Raw genomic sequence first — 15,050 nt, forward strand, 5'->3', positions numbered from 1 at the left:
CATCAGGGACTACTGATTCTAATATCTGATAAAGGACATTATATCCCCAACACATCTGCCTTCCAACAATTAAAAAAGATAACACCCAAACTTCTCAAGGGTTAATGTTATGATCATACTCGTATGCAATTTGAAAACGTATAAATTGGCACAACCTTTCTGAAAGCAATTCAGTAATGTGTATCAAGAGGAATGTTCATACTGTTTGTATTAGCAATTCCAATTCTAGAACTATATCCTAAAAGAATTATTAGAGTTGGGGACAAAAATATGTCTAAGGATATGCTGCAGCATACTCCATGGGTTGGAAGAAAAGTTAATGTTCTATAGTGGGAATATAGGTAAAAATTATTTAAAATCCCATTTCTTAACTTTTTTTTTGAGTAAGAAAGGCATAAAATTTGAATTAATGGCATACTAAATATTATATTCAGTATGGTCGCAATCATCTTATATGTGTATAAACACACACACACACACACACACACACACACACACACACACACACACACAAAAGATGACGAAACAAGACCAAAATGTTAATAGTTGATAATGGGAGAATATAATTTTCTTTTTTATGCTTTTCTATATTTTGCAAATTTCTTAAAATGCCATATATTATCTTCATAAAGAGAGACTTAAACTCATGGGTCATCCGAAACAATAAAAAACTAAGGTGAACACAAGAGTTGACTGGGTTATGACGACCCAAATGAATGGAATCGTCCAAAGTTCTGTTCTTTTTCCTATTCTTTTTTTGCAATGCTTACCTCTTAATCTTTTTCCTGCTTTGGTTTCCGTTTTTTCATCTATTTCAACATACCCAGGATGGTGTTATTCTTGATGCAATGTAAAATATTTTTAATGGGGTGTTTTAAGATTTTCAAGGGAAAGCTGCATGATATTACATCTCTAAACAGAACACATGTCCTGGTAGAGTAGAAAACACTGGGCTTTGGAGTCCAACAGACTGGGATTAGAACTTTTGCTCAGTTTCATCTTCTTTAAAAGGGCTAACAATTCCAGTGGTGCAGATTTATAATAACAAATGCAACTAAGGTAATGCATATGAAAATACCTACCAAAATGCTTGATTTTTAATAATTCTTTTTCTTTTCATTTAAAAAATTTAAACACTAAAATATTAGACTACACAAAATTAAAATGCTCTAAAAAGTATTTATAACAAATTATGTTATAAGATAGTACAAGTACATTTATATTTAATGGGTTCATAAGGCAGAACCTGTAACCAACTAATAGCTACCGTGAATGAAAATGCTCACCTTACACTGAAACCCATGCTCTCTGTGAGGGAGAAAAGAGTATTATTCTTTACTAGAAAAATCACACATTTTTGGAATCACTCCAAAAGTTCAGGTTAGTACAGCTAAAAGCTAGATGTATAAAAATTGCCAAGGATTTTATGAACTCCCCCACGTATGAGTATGTGGTTTTGATCACTGTCATCATTTTAGTATAAACAAGATTATTATTAGATGACTAGACAAATATTTTTAAGAATAAAGAAATCATAATATTTGATATAAAAGGAGGACTGAAAACTTAGCAATATCTTTCTCACTGGATAAGGCACCAAAAAGTTGTCCGCCAACAACCTTGTCCCTTTCCCTGGAGTAAACCACTATTAGTTTCTATCCTTCCACATACAATCCAATTTGTACATGCATCCCCTCTCCAATGCAGCATTCCATACACATTTCTTAGCACTCCCCTTTGCTGAATTAATATAACGATATAACTCAAGGATTAGTCCATGAATTCACGGAGATAGACCTATCTTTTTATTTTTAAAGGGTTCCTAATGTACAGTACTCACTTGGTGGGTGTTTCAGTTATTACCAGTCTCTTATTGTAATCAATGTTGCAATCAATACTTTATGTACAGTTTTGTTCATATGTCCAAACCAAGTATGCACAGCTTACAAGTAAAATTTATATATGTACTAATATAGGGACAAAATTTAAACATTAATGTTTTTGTGTTATGAAGTTTACTGCACACATTTAAATTCTATATATATATAAAACTAAAATGTCCTCTGAAGAGGTTGAACCAATTTACAGTCCTTTAACAGCATAAGAGAATGTCTGTTTTCCACATACTTACCAATATTGTGTTAAGACACCTTTTGATCTGTTAATATAATAGATGAAAATATCATTCAAGTTTTAATCAGTATTCCTCTCATGCTACATGAATGAGATGTCTTTTAAATGTTTTCCTTTTCTCTCTGTTTATATCTTTTTCTCCTCTTTCTATTGGATTGTTGGTCTTTCTCTTACTCACTTTTAAAAATAATTTATATGTTAGATGATTTAGCCCTGTCACATATGTTACACTTTTTCTTCTATCTTTTGTCTTTTGACTTTATTCATGGTGTTTTTTCCATGAGTAAATTTTGGATATTTTCTTTTCACGGCTGCTGGTTTTTTGGCATTATTTAGAAAGCCCTTCTTTACTCCAACATTATGAAGATTTATCCTGTATTTTCTTGTGCTATTTTATGGCTTAACATCATATTTTTGGTTCCAGCTGAAATTTATCTTGATGCAAGAAATATATTTTCCAGACTCTCCCAATATACTTGACTGACCCCTTTTGCTCCTCTAATATAAAATGCCACTGTTACCATAGATTAAAATACTGTATGTATTTGGGTCTCTTTCATAATCTCTCAATTTTTGAAACATAATGGGATAGCAGCAGCACTGATAGGGGAATTAAAATCAACGTGGAAATCGAGCAAAGTAAAATAAGCTCCCTGGCACTAGGTGACATCAGACATTAAACTAAGAGTAGGTGAGAACAATGAGAGAGTTTGGGTATTGTTCTGTATCCTGTCTGTGGTGTTGGTTACAAGAATGTTATTAACATTCCCAGAGCTGTACATTAAAGAGTGAATTTTATTGAATGTAAAATTTTAAAATTAAGAAAAAGAACAGTAACATAGTCCAGGCATCACTAATGAAAAAAAAAAGTTCCGTGAATGGAAGCCACTAACTCCTTTTCTTCATTCTTTCTTAAAATCTACTGCTTCTTCTCTGACAGAGGAAACACAGTCCTTATGTCTCCCCTCAAACTTTCTGCTCTCTTCCTTTACCTGCTAATAAGACACACTCTCTGGAACATAAACCAATTCATACTGACGTACAAACAACTACTTACATCTTCCTCTATATTTCTGCTATTGGGTTTTTACTGGAAAAAAAAAAAAGGAGCTTTGGGCTAAAGCAAAGATCCTCATGTTACAGCCAAGCCTATGAGCTCTAGGTTGAAGGTGAACTGGATGGAAATCATGACTCTGGCACCCTGGTTAAGTGACCTTGAGAAAGTTACTTTATCTCTCCACGCTTTGTCTTTCTCAATCTGGGTAACAAGAGAATTTACTTCATAGGATTATTCTGAGGACGAAATGAGATAATACATATATAAAAACATGTTGTAAAGTGGGCCGGGCACAGTGGCTAACACCTGTAATCCCAGCACTTTGGGAGGCTGAGGAAGGTGGACTGCTTGAAGCCATGAGTTTGAGACTAGCCTGGCCAACATGATGAAACCCTGTCTTTACTAAAAATACAAAAATTAGCTGGGTGTGGTGGTGGACACCTGTCATCCCAGATACCCAGGAGGCTGAGGCATGAGAATCACTTGAACCAGAAAGATGGAGGTTGCAGTGAGCTGAGATTGCACCACTGCACTCCAGCGTGGGTGACAGAGACTCTGTTGCAGAAAAACAAACAAAAAACAAACAAACAAACAATTTGTAAAGTGCCTGACACATCCGTAAAAGCAAAATACTTGGGCCGGGTGCAGTAGCTCATTCCTGTAATCCCAGCACTTTGGGAGGCCGAGGTGGGAGGATCATAAAGTCAGGAGTTCGAGACCAGCCTGGCCAATATGGTGAAACTCCGTCTCTACTAAAAAATATAAAAATTAGACAGGTATGGTGGCGGGCACCTGTAGTCCCATCTACTCGGGAGGCTGAGGCAGGAGAATCGCTTGAATCCGCGAGGCGGAGGTTACAGTGAGTTGAGACAGTGCCACTGCACTCCAGTCTGAGTGACAGAGCGAGACTCCGTCTCAAAAAAAAAAAAAAGGCAAAATACTTTGTTGTTGTTAATTTCAGATAGTAGCAGACAGCTGTGGTTCCCCCCAGAACCAGAAATCTAGTCACATTGTTTGTAATTTGTTCAGTGACAGTATGAAGTAGTAGAAAGAGCATGGAAAGGCCTGTGTTTGAGTCCCTACCAAACTAACCTGGGAATGTAACCTCCATCTTCCAATCTCGGTTTCTTTGCCTATGAAATCCTAACCTCATAGGAGGGTTGAGAAGATGGGATGAGATAATATACATGTAAAAAGAGCTTTGCTAACCAAAAAGCATTCAACACATGTTAATTATTATATGAGAAATTTTAAATCCCAGTCATAGATTATTGTTATGTTCTTGGCTAATGAATTCATATTCATTTGTATAATGAATATATACAAGATTCATCAAAGATATAAAAATAAATAATAAAGGTAACCTATTATATGCTTCTATTTTAATAGAATTCTAGTTGAAAAAAATCCAAAGTTCATAGTGAGGAAGGCATGGAGAAACATGTTGATAGGTCTTTTATGCATTTCTAAATTGAGTTTTTGTGTTCCTAATTAATTAAAAAAAGAAAATATGCATGTTTTATCTTCCATCATAATTCAAAAGTGTTTTTTCTCTTTCCATTATATTTCTAGATTACGATGCCAATCTTCATTTTTTTTCTGGAAAAGTCCATTTTTATAGTAGGTTGATTCCAATCTACAATATAAAAATTGGAACTTAAAAGTACAATTAACAGAAAGAATTGTATATTTTGAATTACCACAGCACAAACAGACCCAGACATAATGAAAGATTTCCTCCATGCCTGAGCTGTTCTCAGGACTCTTAGTCTATTCATTAATTGTATTACATGTTCAAAAAGGAGTCCCTTCTCAATTTAATGAGATGATGCACACAGAAAAACCCAGTCACCTGCAAAGAGCTGCAATAGGCAGCAGGTTATTATGACTAGTCCAGCAATAAGATGTCTAATAGGCATCTCAAACATAATTTGGTCAAACCGAACTTCTGATCTCCACCCCTCACCCAGAGATGCCCCTCCTGTGGTCTTCCCATCTCAGCTGCTGGCAACTCTATCCCAGTTGCTCAGGTCATAAACCTAGGCATCATCACCAATTCTTCTCAACCCATATCTAATATGTCAGCAAGTCTTGTCAGCTCTACCTTTCAAATATACCCGGAACCCACTTACTTCTCATCACTCCTATTGCTCCCACGTTGGTGCGGGTCATTAGCAACTCTTGCCTAGATGATTGCAATAGTGCCCCTCCCCATCAACCCTGCCTGTTTCAGTTTTCTCCATTGTCCTTACTGGTCCTTAACTCACTAATTTACTTATATTTTAATTACTGTTTATCCCCTTCCACTAAAATGTAAGCTCCACCAGGGCAAGGGATTTTTGCCTGTTTTGTTCACTTTTATATCCCTTGTACCTAGAATACTGGCTGGCATGTGGAAGATGCTCATTTTATTTATTGGAAAAACCCAGTTTTTTAACTCCCTGTTTTAATTCTTTAATTCTTGCTCCTGGCAATCTATTTTCAACACAACCTTCGGGATGTATCTATTAAAATCTAGGTGGTATTACCTCTCTGCCCCATCTCACTCAGGGTAAATGCTGAAGTCCTTACAAGAGCCTATAAGAACCGGTGTGATTTACATCCCCGAGGCCCCAAATGCATCCTCACTCCACTCTGACCTCACCCCTTGCTTTCATTCCCTGATCTCCCCACACTGGTCTGTCTTTCTACTGGTTGGTCCTTCTGCTTGGAAACCTCTCCTCCTACAGCATCCTGGCTCATGCTCTCATCTTTGTCCAGGCTTTGTTCAAATTTGTTCTTCTCAAATAGCCCTCCTCTGATCACCCTGCTTAGAGCTGCATCCCTCCTCTCTCGGCTTGATTTCCCTATGTAGCACTTACACATCACCGTCTTATATCCTACCTACCTTTCATACTCACTGTTTTGTTCACCGTCTTTCTTCCCTCTCTAGAATCAAAGTTCCATAAGGCCAGGGATTCCCTGCTGAACCCTACCACCTAGAAGAGTGCTTGGCACATAGCTGATGCTCAATAAACATTTATTGAATAAATAAAAGAAGTGGTCTTTTTTCAATAGGTATCAAAACCCACACAGGTCGTTAATCTGTGGGAATGGAGCACATTGGTTGTGAAATGCTCTTACAGGTCATGCTTCCATTTGTCATAGTATCCTAAAGAGACCTGGCATAATCTATCAATCTTTCTCCAAACAAATCAACAGTATAAAAATTCTTCTTGCCCCACTCCCACTTCCCTGTTTCTTAGGGCACTGGTAAGGATTATTTCCATTAAAATGTATTTATTTCATAGGAATTTTTTTCCCCCCAGATCTGCCTTCCCCCTGTTTTTCTGGCCACAGCTGCAAAGTCTAGTATTAGTGCCAGAGGCAACTGATTAGTGAAAAAATACATACTCTGCTCCAGGCTGGCATCCATTTGTATTTCATCATAAGAGGATATTAAAAATGATGCCTTGGACTTTTAACTGTCTACAGCACAGCACATCTGTTACCCCATTTGTTCTGATAATCTGACAAGAGAGTGAGTACAGCAGTTAGTGTATTTCCATTAACACATAAGGGAGTTGAGACCTAGAAAAGTTGATAATACAGAAGGCCCTGGCATGTTTTCCTACTTTATTTTTAGTAGATATATATTTTTTGAAACACAGTCTCACTCTGTCACCCAGGCTTGAGTGCAGTGGCATGATCTTGGTTCACTGCAGCCTCAACCTCCCGGGCTCAAGCAATTTTCCTGCCTCAGCCTCCCAAGTAGCTGAAACTACAGGTGCACGTCACCACGCCCAACTAATTTTTGTATTTTTTGTAGAGATGGGGTTTCACCATGTTGTCCAGGCTGGTCTCGAACGCCTGAGCTCCAGCAATCTGCCCCTCCTAGGCTTCCCAAAGTGTTGGGTCTGCAGGCATAAGCCACCAAGCCCAGTCTCTATATGTATTTTTAGAATTGTATTGTATGGCAAGTCATCTCAAACTCCTAAATAGAAAAGGCTGTCTTACGTCATACAGTTTACATTTTTGAGAACAGCCTCCATTTCAGACATCAAACTGTTGGGATGCTGAGTACATGTACTGAATACCCTGTCGTGATGTTCCTTCTTGCTAAAGTTGAGCTCTGATAAACTGACAAGATAAACAGAATCTGCTCAACCTGTGTTTTTAAGTTCTAAGAAAGTACCTGATTTCTGAAACTATAGTTTTGCCCTACATTTTTATCTAGTGGTAATCCAATTTTAGGCCACCAAGCTGGTTTCAGAAGAAAAGTTCTATATTCTCTTAAGACACCAGGATGTTATCCCTACTAAACAGCTTAGAAGTCAACTCCTCTAAAATATGTTTACCTGGAGGCCCACACTGGACCAAACTCCCTCCCATGTCTTCTTGTGGCACCTATACACAACTTTATGCCAGTGTCATCCTGTATAAACTGCCTGTTTACGTGTCCCTCAACAGATGACCATTTCTTGAGAGTAGGGATCCATGATCTCTGAATCCCACGTGCTAATAAAGCCGTGCTGTATCATAGGTGCCTGATAGGTGCAGGCTGAATAAACGAATGAAAAAAGGCAGTCGTCAAAGATGAATGTTAAGGGAGGGGGAGGCTACTTCACTCCTGATACTTATTCCCTTCCATCTACTCTTGGCTTCTCTCCACCCTCTCACCTATTACTCTCTAGGTTGTAGAGCTTCGAAGGAAAAACTGGACATGACTAGTCTCCACCACCCCACCCAGTCTCTTCCTCTTTGAGAACAGGTGCTGGTGGGAAGCACACTGCCACCCGCACCTTCATGACATCAGCTTTATAGGCTAGGGCGGATCACATGTAAGAAGGGCAGCTGTGGTCTAGCCCTGCCAGTGACCAGGTAGCTATGATGGTGTAATTGGGGGTTCAGTGTTAGGAAGTGCCCTGGTCACAGTTCTAAACTGAATTCTCTCACAATAAAGGTGATATTTTGTCTTCTGATTTTTAAAAAGTATTTTATTTATCAATTGGTTTAGAAATCAGGGCATGGGAGAGGACTTTTTAAATTGAGGGCCCTTAAATCCCCTCCAAATAAGGATGAGTGAGCTTCAAGATTTTTAATTTGAAAGGCTTCTCCTACGCTATAAATTACAGCTCTCCCACCCTAACACCATCTTGTTAAGAAAGCAGAAAATGGTAAGCAACAGTATGCTGTGAAACTACATATTACTATGAATTCATCATACCCTAGAAAAGCCTTTAGCTGAACAGGGGCTAAAATGAATGATGATAAAAACCTTTCTGTGTCATCAGTAGAACATTTTGTTTTGTCTATATTTCTAGAATCCCATGATTCAAAAAGTATCAAATCTGTATCAAGCTCTGGGACTCTTTCTTCTGATATTCTCTCACCCCCACCCTACCCAAAATCTTAAGTGCTGCTCTAACATGCAACCATATGAGTTGGATCTGCCAAGACTCCCTCTGCCCTTCTCCCCTTAGTGCTGACAAGATACTTGAGGCTGGGCACAAGAGAATGATAGGTATTATCTTATACATAGTGCTTTGGTTCAATCCACGGAGTGGAGTCCAGAACTATGGACCCAAAGCCATCCATTCAATTTAGGGGTTGAGTAGCTTCTCCAAGTCCTACAGATATATTTTACCATTACCCAAGTCTGGAGCCTTCCACTACGTAAGAGTTTAGGCAGATAATAAAATACTTCAGTGATCAGAACTTATCTCACACAAATATCTACCGCCAGGTAGATATTATCATCTACATTTTACAGAAGAGGAAATTGATTCAAAGAGAAACCCAGTTAGTAATTTGAAAGGTGGGCATTTGAGCCCCCATCCTTCAGACTTGAACAGCCACACATTGCTATTTCCACTCTTCTGCCATGCCTCAGCAGAGCCTCATTCCCATTACTGAAAAACTCATTATGACACATGAGCCATTGAGAGTGGAGGAGCTTTTAAAAGACTGGCAAGGTCCTGCACAGACAGGGAGAAGACGAACAGAAAATGGTACGCGGAGGCATGGACAGGGCACAATAGGCATAATCTTAAGCCAACATCCTCATGGAACAGATGTAAGTAGAGTCTGGGGCAGTTATTTCTCTGACTTGTTTAAAGATGTTACATAAATACACAACAAACAGGGCATGTACTGTGTATTTATGTGACATCTGTGAAGAAGCCTCAATCCTCTGAGAAGCAGAGGCTTTCTTTCTAAGCTGAGCTTCTAAGATCCATGGGCCAAGCCCAGCTTGTTTGTCTGTCATGGGACGCTCAGGGTTTTCTCCTTTGTTGACAAGTGTTGTATCACATCTCACCAAGAGAAGTAGGTCTCGCCTAGATTGCCCCTGGACCTTCAATCTTTTGGCTATCGATACAGAATCCATGCACAGTGCTGCTCATTTCTGCATATATTATCAAAATGCATAAATACTGGATAATCCAAAGCTCACTCTCTGATGTGTCCATGAGGGCCTCTAGCCATTTGGGTTCCGTGCCTCCAGAATCAAATTCTATGAACATGGCATAAACAGGGGCTCAGTTTTCCTCTTTCTCTCTTCCTTCCTGTATTCAATATTATTATTATTCCAATACTGAAGGTAAGGAAGCTGAGAGGCCCAGAATCTTCATTCACTGTATTCACCCAGAGGATGGCCCAATCCCAACGCTTATGTCTACAAAACACTCCCCACCGTGTCCTGTTCCATTCTACACCTATCACTGTGGTTCAAGTTCTCGGCCTTTTCCCACACTGCTCTTACATCCTTTCCTCTATAGATTCCTTGCCTCAGTCTCACCTCTTTTGACAATGCCCTTGAAGGCTTCCCTTAGGGTCACACTGTCACAGTTCCTATCCTTCTCTTATACTTTGCTGCCTCTTTACAGCTTTAGGGAAGGTGCTCATCACACCATCTATCAAGACTAGGGCATTCATCCCCTAGGAACTCCAGTCATCACTCTTTTTGTCATTAGTCCAGGCATTAATAAAAGCCACATTTGTGCATTCAAACTATTTCTACCCCCTTGCCACCTCTAAAACATCCGGGAATATCTGGAGAATTATTCTCTCTCTAGTTCAAGTAATCATTCCCATCACCTAAAAGGGTTGTGAAATCTTATATTCTTTGATTAAATGTTCTCAGACTGTTCAGAGAAGAGCCAAGAGTTCTCTCCTCCTTCCATCCTACTCTCCCCTCTATCTCCATCCCCCATCCCCCACCCCAACCTCTGCCAAACCTCACCATGCAACTGCCAGGGCTACTAGCACTGATCTTCTGCCAGGCTCTTACTCTTAGTGAATGGTCAGTGTACACACCTTTGAGTTGATGCTTTGATCTAGACATTTTCTCCTATTGATGTATGAGGTACATAACTTTCAAGTGCATTTCTCTTAGACTGCAAGTTCCTGGAAGGCAGGGCTGTCCGTAAGAATTAGGAACTTTCTCTAAGCAGAAACCATGCAAGTCGCTGCTGCTTGATGATGGGAATAGCATATGAAGTCCCTCAAATAATATACAAAATGTAATAGCTCGTAACTTGATTTCAGTCCTAGGTATGTAGTTACACCATCTCATCCACCCAACACCCAGTGTTTTTCTCATCTGGTAGAGTACCCAAGAGTCGTGTTCACTTTGATTCTTACTCTGGCAAACTCATGCTACAATACCACTGGGGATCTGTGCCTCTTTCTAGAGCCTATATAGTGAGGGACAAAGCCTAAGTGTGGATTCCAGTGCATACAGCTTTATAAGTGACCGGCGCCTTGTCACAGCCATACTTACTTGGTGACGTGGGGGAGGCTGCACCTCCTTCTGTTGACGTGGTCGGAGGCTTCGTGTCTGGCACCGGCAGAGGCACAGGCCTGGCCATCGGTGGTGGTGGTGGCGGTGGCAACATTGGGGTGGGAAGGAATGGGTTGTGCACCTTGCCTTGGCTGCTCCCATTGGGCTGTGAGGGTGGGGGCAGAAAACACACATACAAGAAGAAGAAGAAAGAGACAGCAACCATTAGCTGCTTCTGAAAACAAAATATTCATCAGGCACCTTTAATGTAAATTACTAAGTATCTAGTTGCTTGAATTCTTCCATAAGTCCGTATAGAAATGTCCACTGTTGGGTTCTGTTCTTCAGGCATTTCACAAAAGTACTCTTAGCCGCACGCGCTCCATGCATCCTAAACTTATTTCTTTAACTACATTGTCCTTCTTTGCATCTGATTTCATAAAACCACCTGCCAGTCATCATTCTGCATTTGTCACCTGAGTAACCAACTTTTGCTTGGAATGTTTTATATTTTTCTGTTATTAACTGCTACCTTCATTATCTTCCTCATGATTATTAAATATTTAATATCTAAGTGTTTTATGGACTGTGCTATTATTCCACTATGTTTCTTTACACAGATATGGCAAAGTTTCCTAAATATGCACTTGAGAAAAAAAATATTTTATTTTCACTCTTTAAAGTTGATATTATATAACATTTAATAAACGTGTTAAGTGAACATAGAAAATTTTGTTCACATATTGTATAACATCAGGCACACAAACTTTAGAATTCAGCTGTCAGAAGTCTGCTAGGGAAAAATATCACTTCTAATTTTGATTTAAATTATATAAGCATATGCCGTAAGAGTCATATTTATTTTGCTGCCTGATGTTAAAACAACCAAATAACAGCTCTTTAACAAAAAAATTCCCCTCTAAAGAGAGCAATAAAACTCATTTTATTTTCAATTTTTTCAGAACAGTTTCATGAAGAGACCTGCCTTAAGTCCTATAAAGTTTTGATCAAAATGCTAAACTGGGCATTTGACAGTTATATTGCGTGTCAGGACTATTAAAAAAATGGTTAAAAATTTAGAAGTCAGATGCTTGATGCTGGTGATCAGTTCAGTTTTTTCACTGTTTCCCAAGAGGCCTCTATTCAACCAACAACAACAGTTCACATTTAGTCCCCAATCAAAATTCGGTTGAAGGAGATTCTGCTGTCCCAGGCTTTTACATTTAAGCTTAATAATTCTACAGAGGCAGTCTCACTCCCCCATCAACATTTACTTATATATTTAGTATTGCTCCTCAAAGACTACCTTGTCTGATGATCAGAACGCTGTGCTTTCTTGCCAGCAACCTTGCCTTTGCGTTATTTCTGAGTGTGCTGAGAGTCCATAAGTGAATGCTTTAGAATAAGCCAAGCAAATGAATATACAAGCAAAAAGAAAAGAGGCACCATATTGATTTGTTGTCTAGACAGAAATGTATCTGCTAACACATCACCAGACATTAGTCAAAGCTGCCTGTTCTGGCTCAGATATGCAGAATCAGGTATTTCTGCAAGTGAAAAAATCAGTGACAGGATGGTGTGACATACTATCCTAAATTAGCCAGTAATAATTATGGCTAATCTGTGACTTCATGCACAATTATTAGTAGAAAAGGAAAATCAAATTTGGCTTTATGCTGGTCACTATTATTATTGGCCTTGGGATACAGCTATCCACTGTAAACATCTAGTCCTATATTTCAAATAAAATTTCTGATTTTTAAAAATCACTTTTATATTTGGAATGCCATTTCAAATTGTGATTATTTGGTTTATTTGAAGAAAAATAAAAACATTCACATGAAGCTATTGAACACTGTTTAGCTTTATACCAAGATAAGTGGGAAAGATAATGACTTGCAGAAATAACAAACCATAATAAACTGTACTTTTAGCATCTTGAGTTCAAGTACTGGTCAACTTGATCTAAAGTGTTAGAAGACTGTATTTTTCAAAAATATCAACTTAGTTGATCTGAAACATCTGTCCCCTTCATCTCCCTACCTCTCTCCACCGCCCCAAATCATTATTTAAAACTATTTGGTCTTTCTATTTTGTTAACTGTATGAGCCCTGGGGTTAGAATGCACGAGGTGGAATGATCAGCCCACAGAACTTAGAAGGTTATATAGTTCACCCTTGAGCTGATTTATATCCATAAACTTGACAGTTGCAAACTTAACACAAACACTGTTTTTAAACCCTGACTAATCACTCTTAGACCAAATTAACTTTCCCACAATCTAGAATAAATATGACATTTGTCTGCAGTCAGTCAGCACAACATTAGAGCACAATGTCACATGATCATAAGGTCTCCCCTTGTTATTTTTATATTCGGCTAACATTTCTAAAGAAATGGAAAAAAAAAAGAGGTTTCCTTACATTGAGGAACCCCACCTGTCCAGCCTGCTGACCAGCATCAGGGCAGACAAGTTGGACAAATTCTTTCAGCGTCTCCTGAGGGTGATAGCGGATGGCTGGGTGTGAGAAGTAAGGCCCAGGCTGCTGGATAATGGGTGATGTCGGGAAATGAAGAGTCGACGGTGTTGCATGCGGACTTGCTGCAGGAAAAGAAAACATCAGGGTTATGAAAAGAAAGACCTGCTTTGTCATAGCTGAACCCGATTCAACTTCCTCCTTTATTTCTCTTCCTGGCCTGATTCACAATATTGCTCATGTGACTTGAATTTAACACTGGATAGGTCTGACAGATTTTCTTCCTTATGGCTCTAAGACAAACATGGAGGTTAGATTAGGGTAGAGTTTCAAGCTGTCTTTCTATTTTCAGTGGACATGAGTTATAAAGGCATTAATAATCCTTGGTGAGGCTGAAGATTATTCATTACCTTAAGAGCTTTTTTAATGAAGCAAGCAATAAAAAATGTATTTGGTAGATTAGACCTGACTTAACTGACATTACATATGACAAATTCTAGTTTGCACATATGGATCCCCTTTCACGCTGAGCTATCCACAGACAATAATTCATTGTTAAAGCTCTTATACCCCTTTCAAGGAAATTTCTAGGGACTAATTCAGGATGAAAATTTTTTGAAGTATGTAGTAAATGATCACTTAATGAACCCATGCAATTTGGGTGCCTCACTTTACACGGATGGTTTATGTCGCCTTCAGATGACATTTCAAAGCCAAACTCAGAAATGCATACATGTTAGAGCAGGGGAACCCACAGGGTAAGCAGGCAGTGGCCCCTGCTAAAATGTTGGCCCTGTGCCCACAAAAACTGGTAAAAGACTCAGACAACTACTACTCCCTTACATTTGAACCCTGGTAAATTTCATGAGAACAAGAAGATTACATTAGATTAAAAAAAAACTTATGTGAGGTGCCTAATAACTTCTCTAAGAGAACTTTTGCCCTTGAATTAGAAGGATGATTGATAAAACTGGCTGGAGGATAACAGTAGTGCATGAGACGGTTGAAGATATTCAAACTAAGTCAAGCCAAGATAGCAGCTCTTACTTCTCAATGAGAGCCAGAGAAACCTCTCCCAAATTAGAGGAGATGAGAGTATTTATCTTTACTTTACTTTCTTCAGTTTAAATCTTTAAACTAAAAATCACAGGAATGTCCACATTTTGGAAAATAAGACCTTTCTAATACCAAGAATGACTCATAATACTGAAGAGAAACCCAGTAACACAGGCCACCACTTCTACCACTATCCCACTTGCATGGGTAAGGGCTGTAAAAAAGAATGCGTCTGTATTAGTTGCTGGACATGGGTTCTTTGTTCACTACCGGGATTTCCTTATGATTGGGGCACTTTCTGACTCATGACTGAAATGGCTCATACTATGGGGTTCAGAGTGACATCTGTAGTTTTCAAAGACTGGAAATGGGTGACTGGAGTGGAAGTAACTTTCCAATCCATGTCTTGCAGGTGGTCTGATGAAACCCTTTAATTCATGCAATCTTTAATCTGCCCAATAAATATTCATAGGCTCCTACTATGGCCTCAAGAAACAAATCTGAGCTGAAACAGATGAAATTCTGCCCTCGGTCATACAATTGAGGATGTCTCAAACATAGCCTA

At 38.9% G+C, this 15,050-nt stretch overlaps 1 protein-coding gene across 3 annotated transcripts in view; it reads right to left on the reverse strand.

The window, feature by feature from the left end:
• NFIA (nuclear factor I A) overlaps positions 1-15,050 on the reverse strand; it is a 381,808-nt gene that overhangs the window by 45,512 nt on the left and 321,246 nt on the right. For all 3 annotated transcript variants that reach the window (XM_023187422.2, XM_023187427.2, XM_031933997.1), the window contains 2 exons: positions 13,376-13,554; positions 10,953-11,118 (listed from right to left, as the gene is read on the reverse strand). In XM_023187422.2, the coding sequence (XP_023043190.1) occupies positions 10,953-11,118; positions 13,376-13,554 (345 nt within the window). The remainder of the gene's footprint in view (positions 1-10,952; positions 11,119-13,375; positions 13,555-15,050) is intronic.

This window comes from Piliocolobus tephrosceles, chromosome 1 (assembly GCF_002776525.5).
Source record: "Piliocolobus tephrosceles isolate RC106 chromosome 1, ASM277652v3, whole genome shotgun sequence".
Taxonomy (NCBI): Eukaryota; Metazoa; Chordata; class Mammalia; order Primates; family Cercopithecidae; genus Piliocolobus; species Piliocolobus tephrosceles.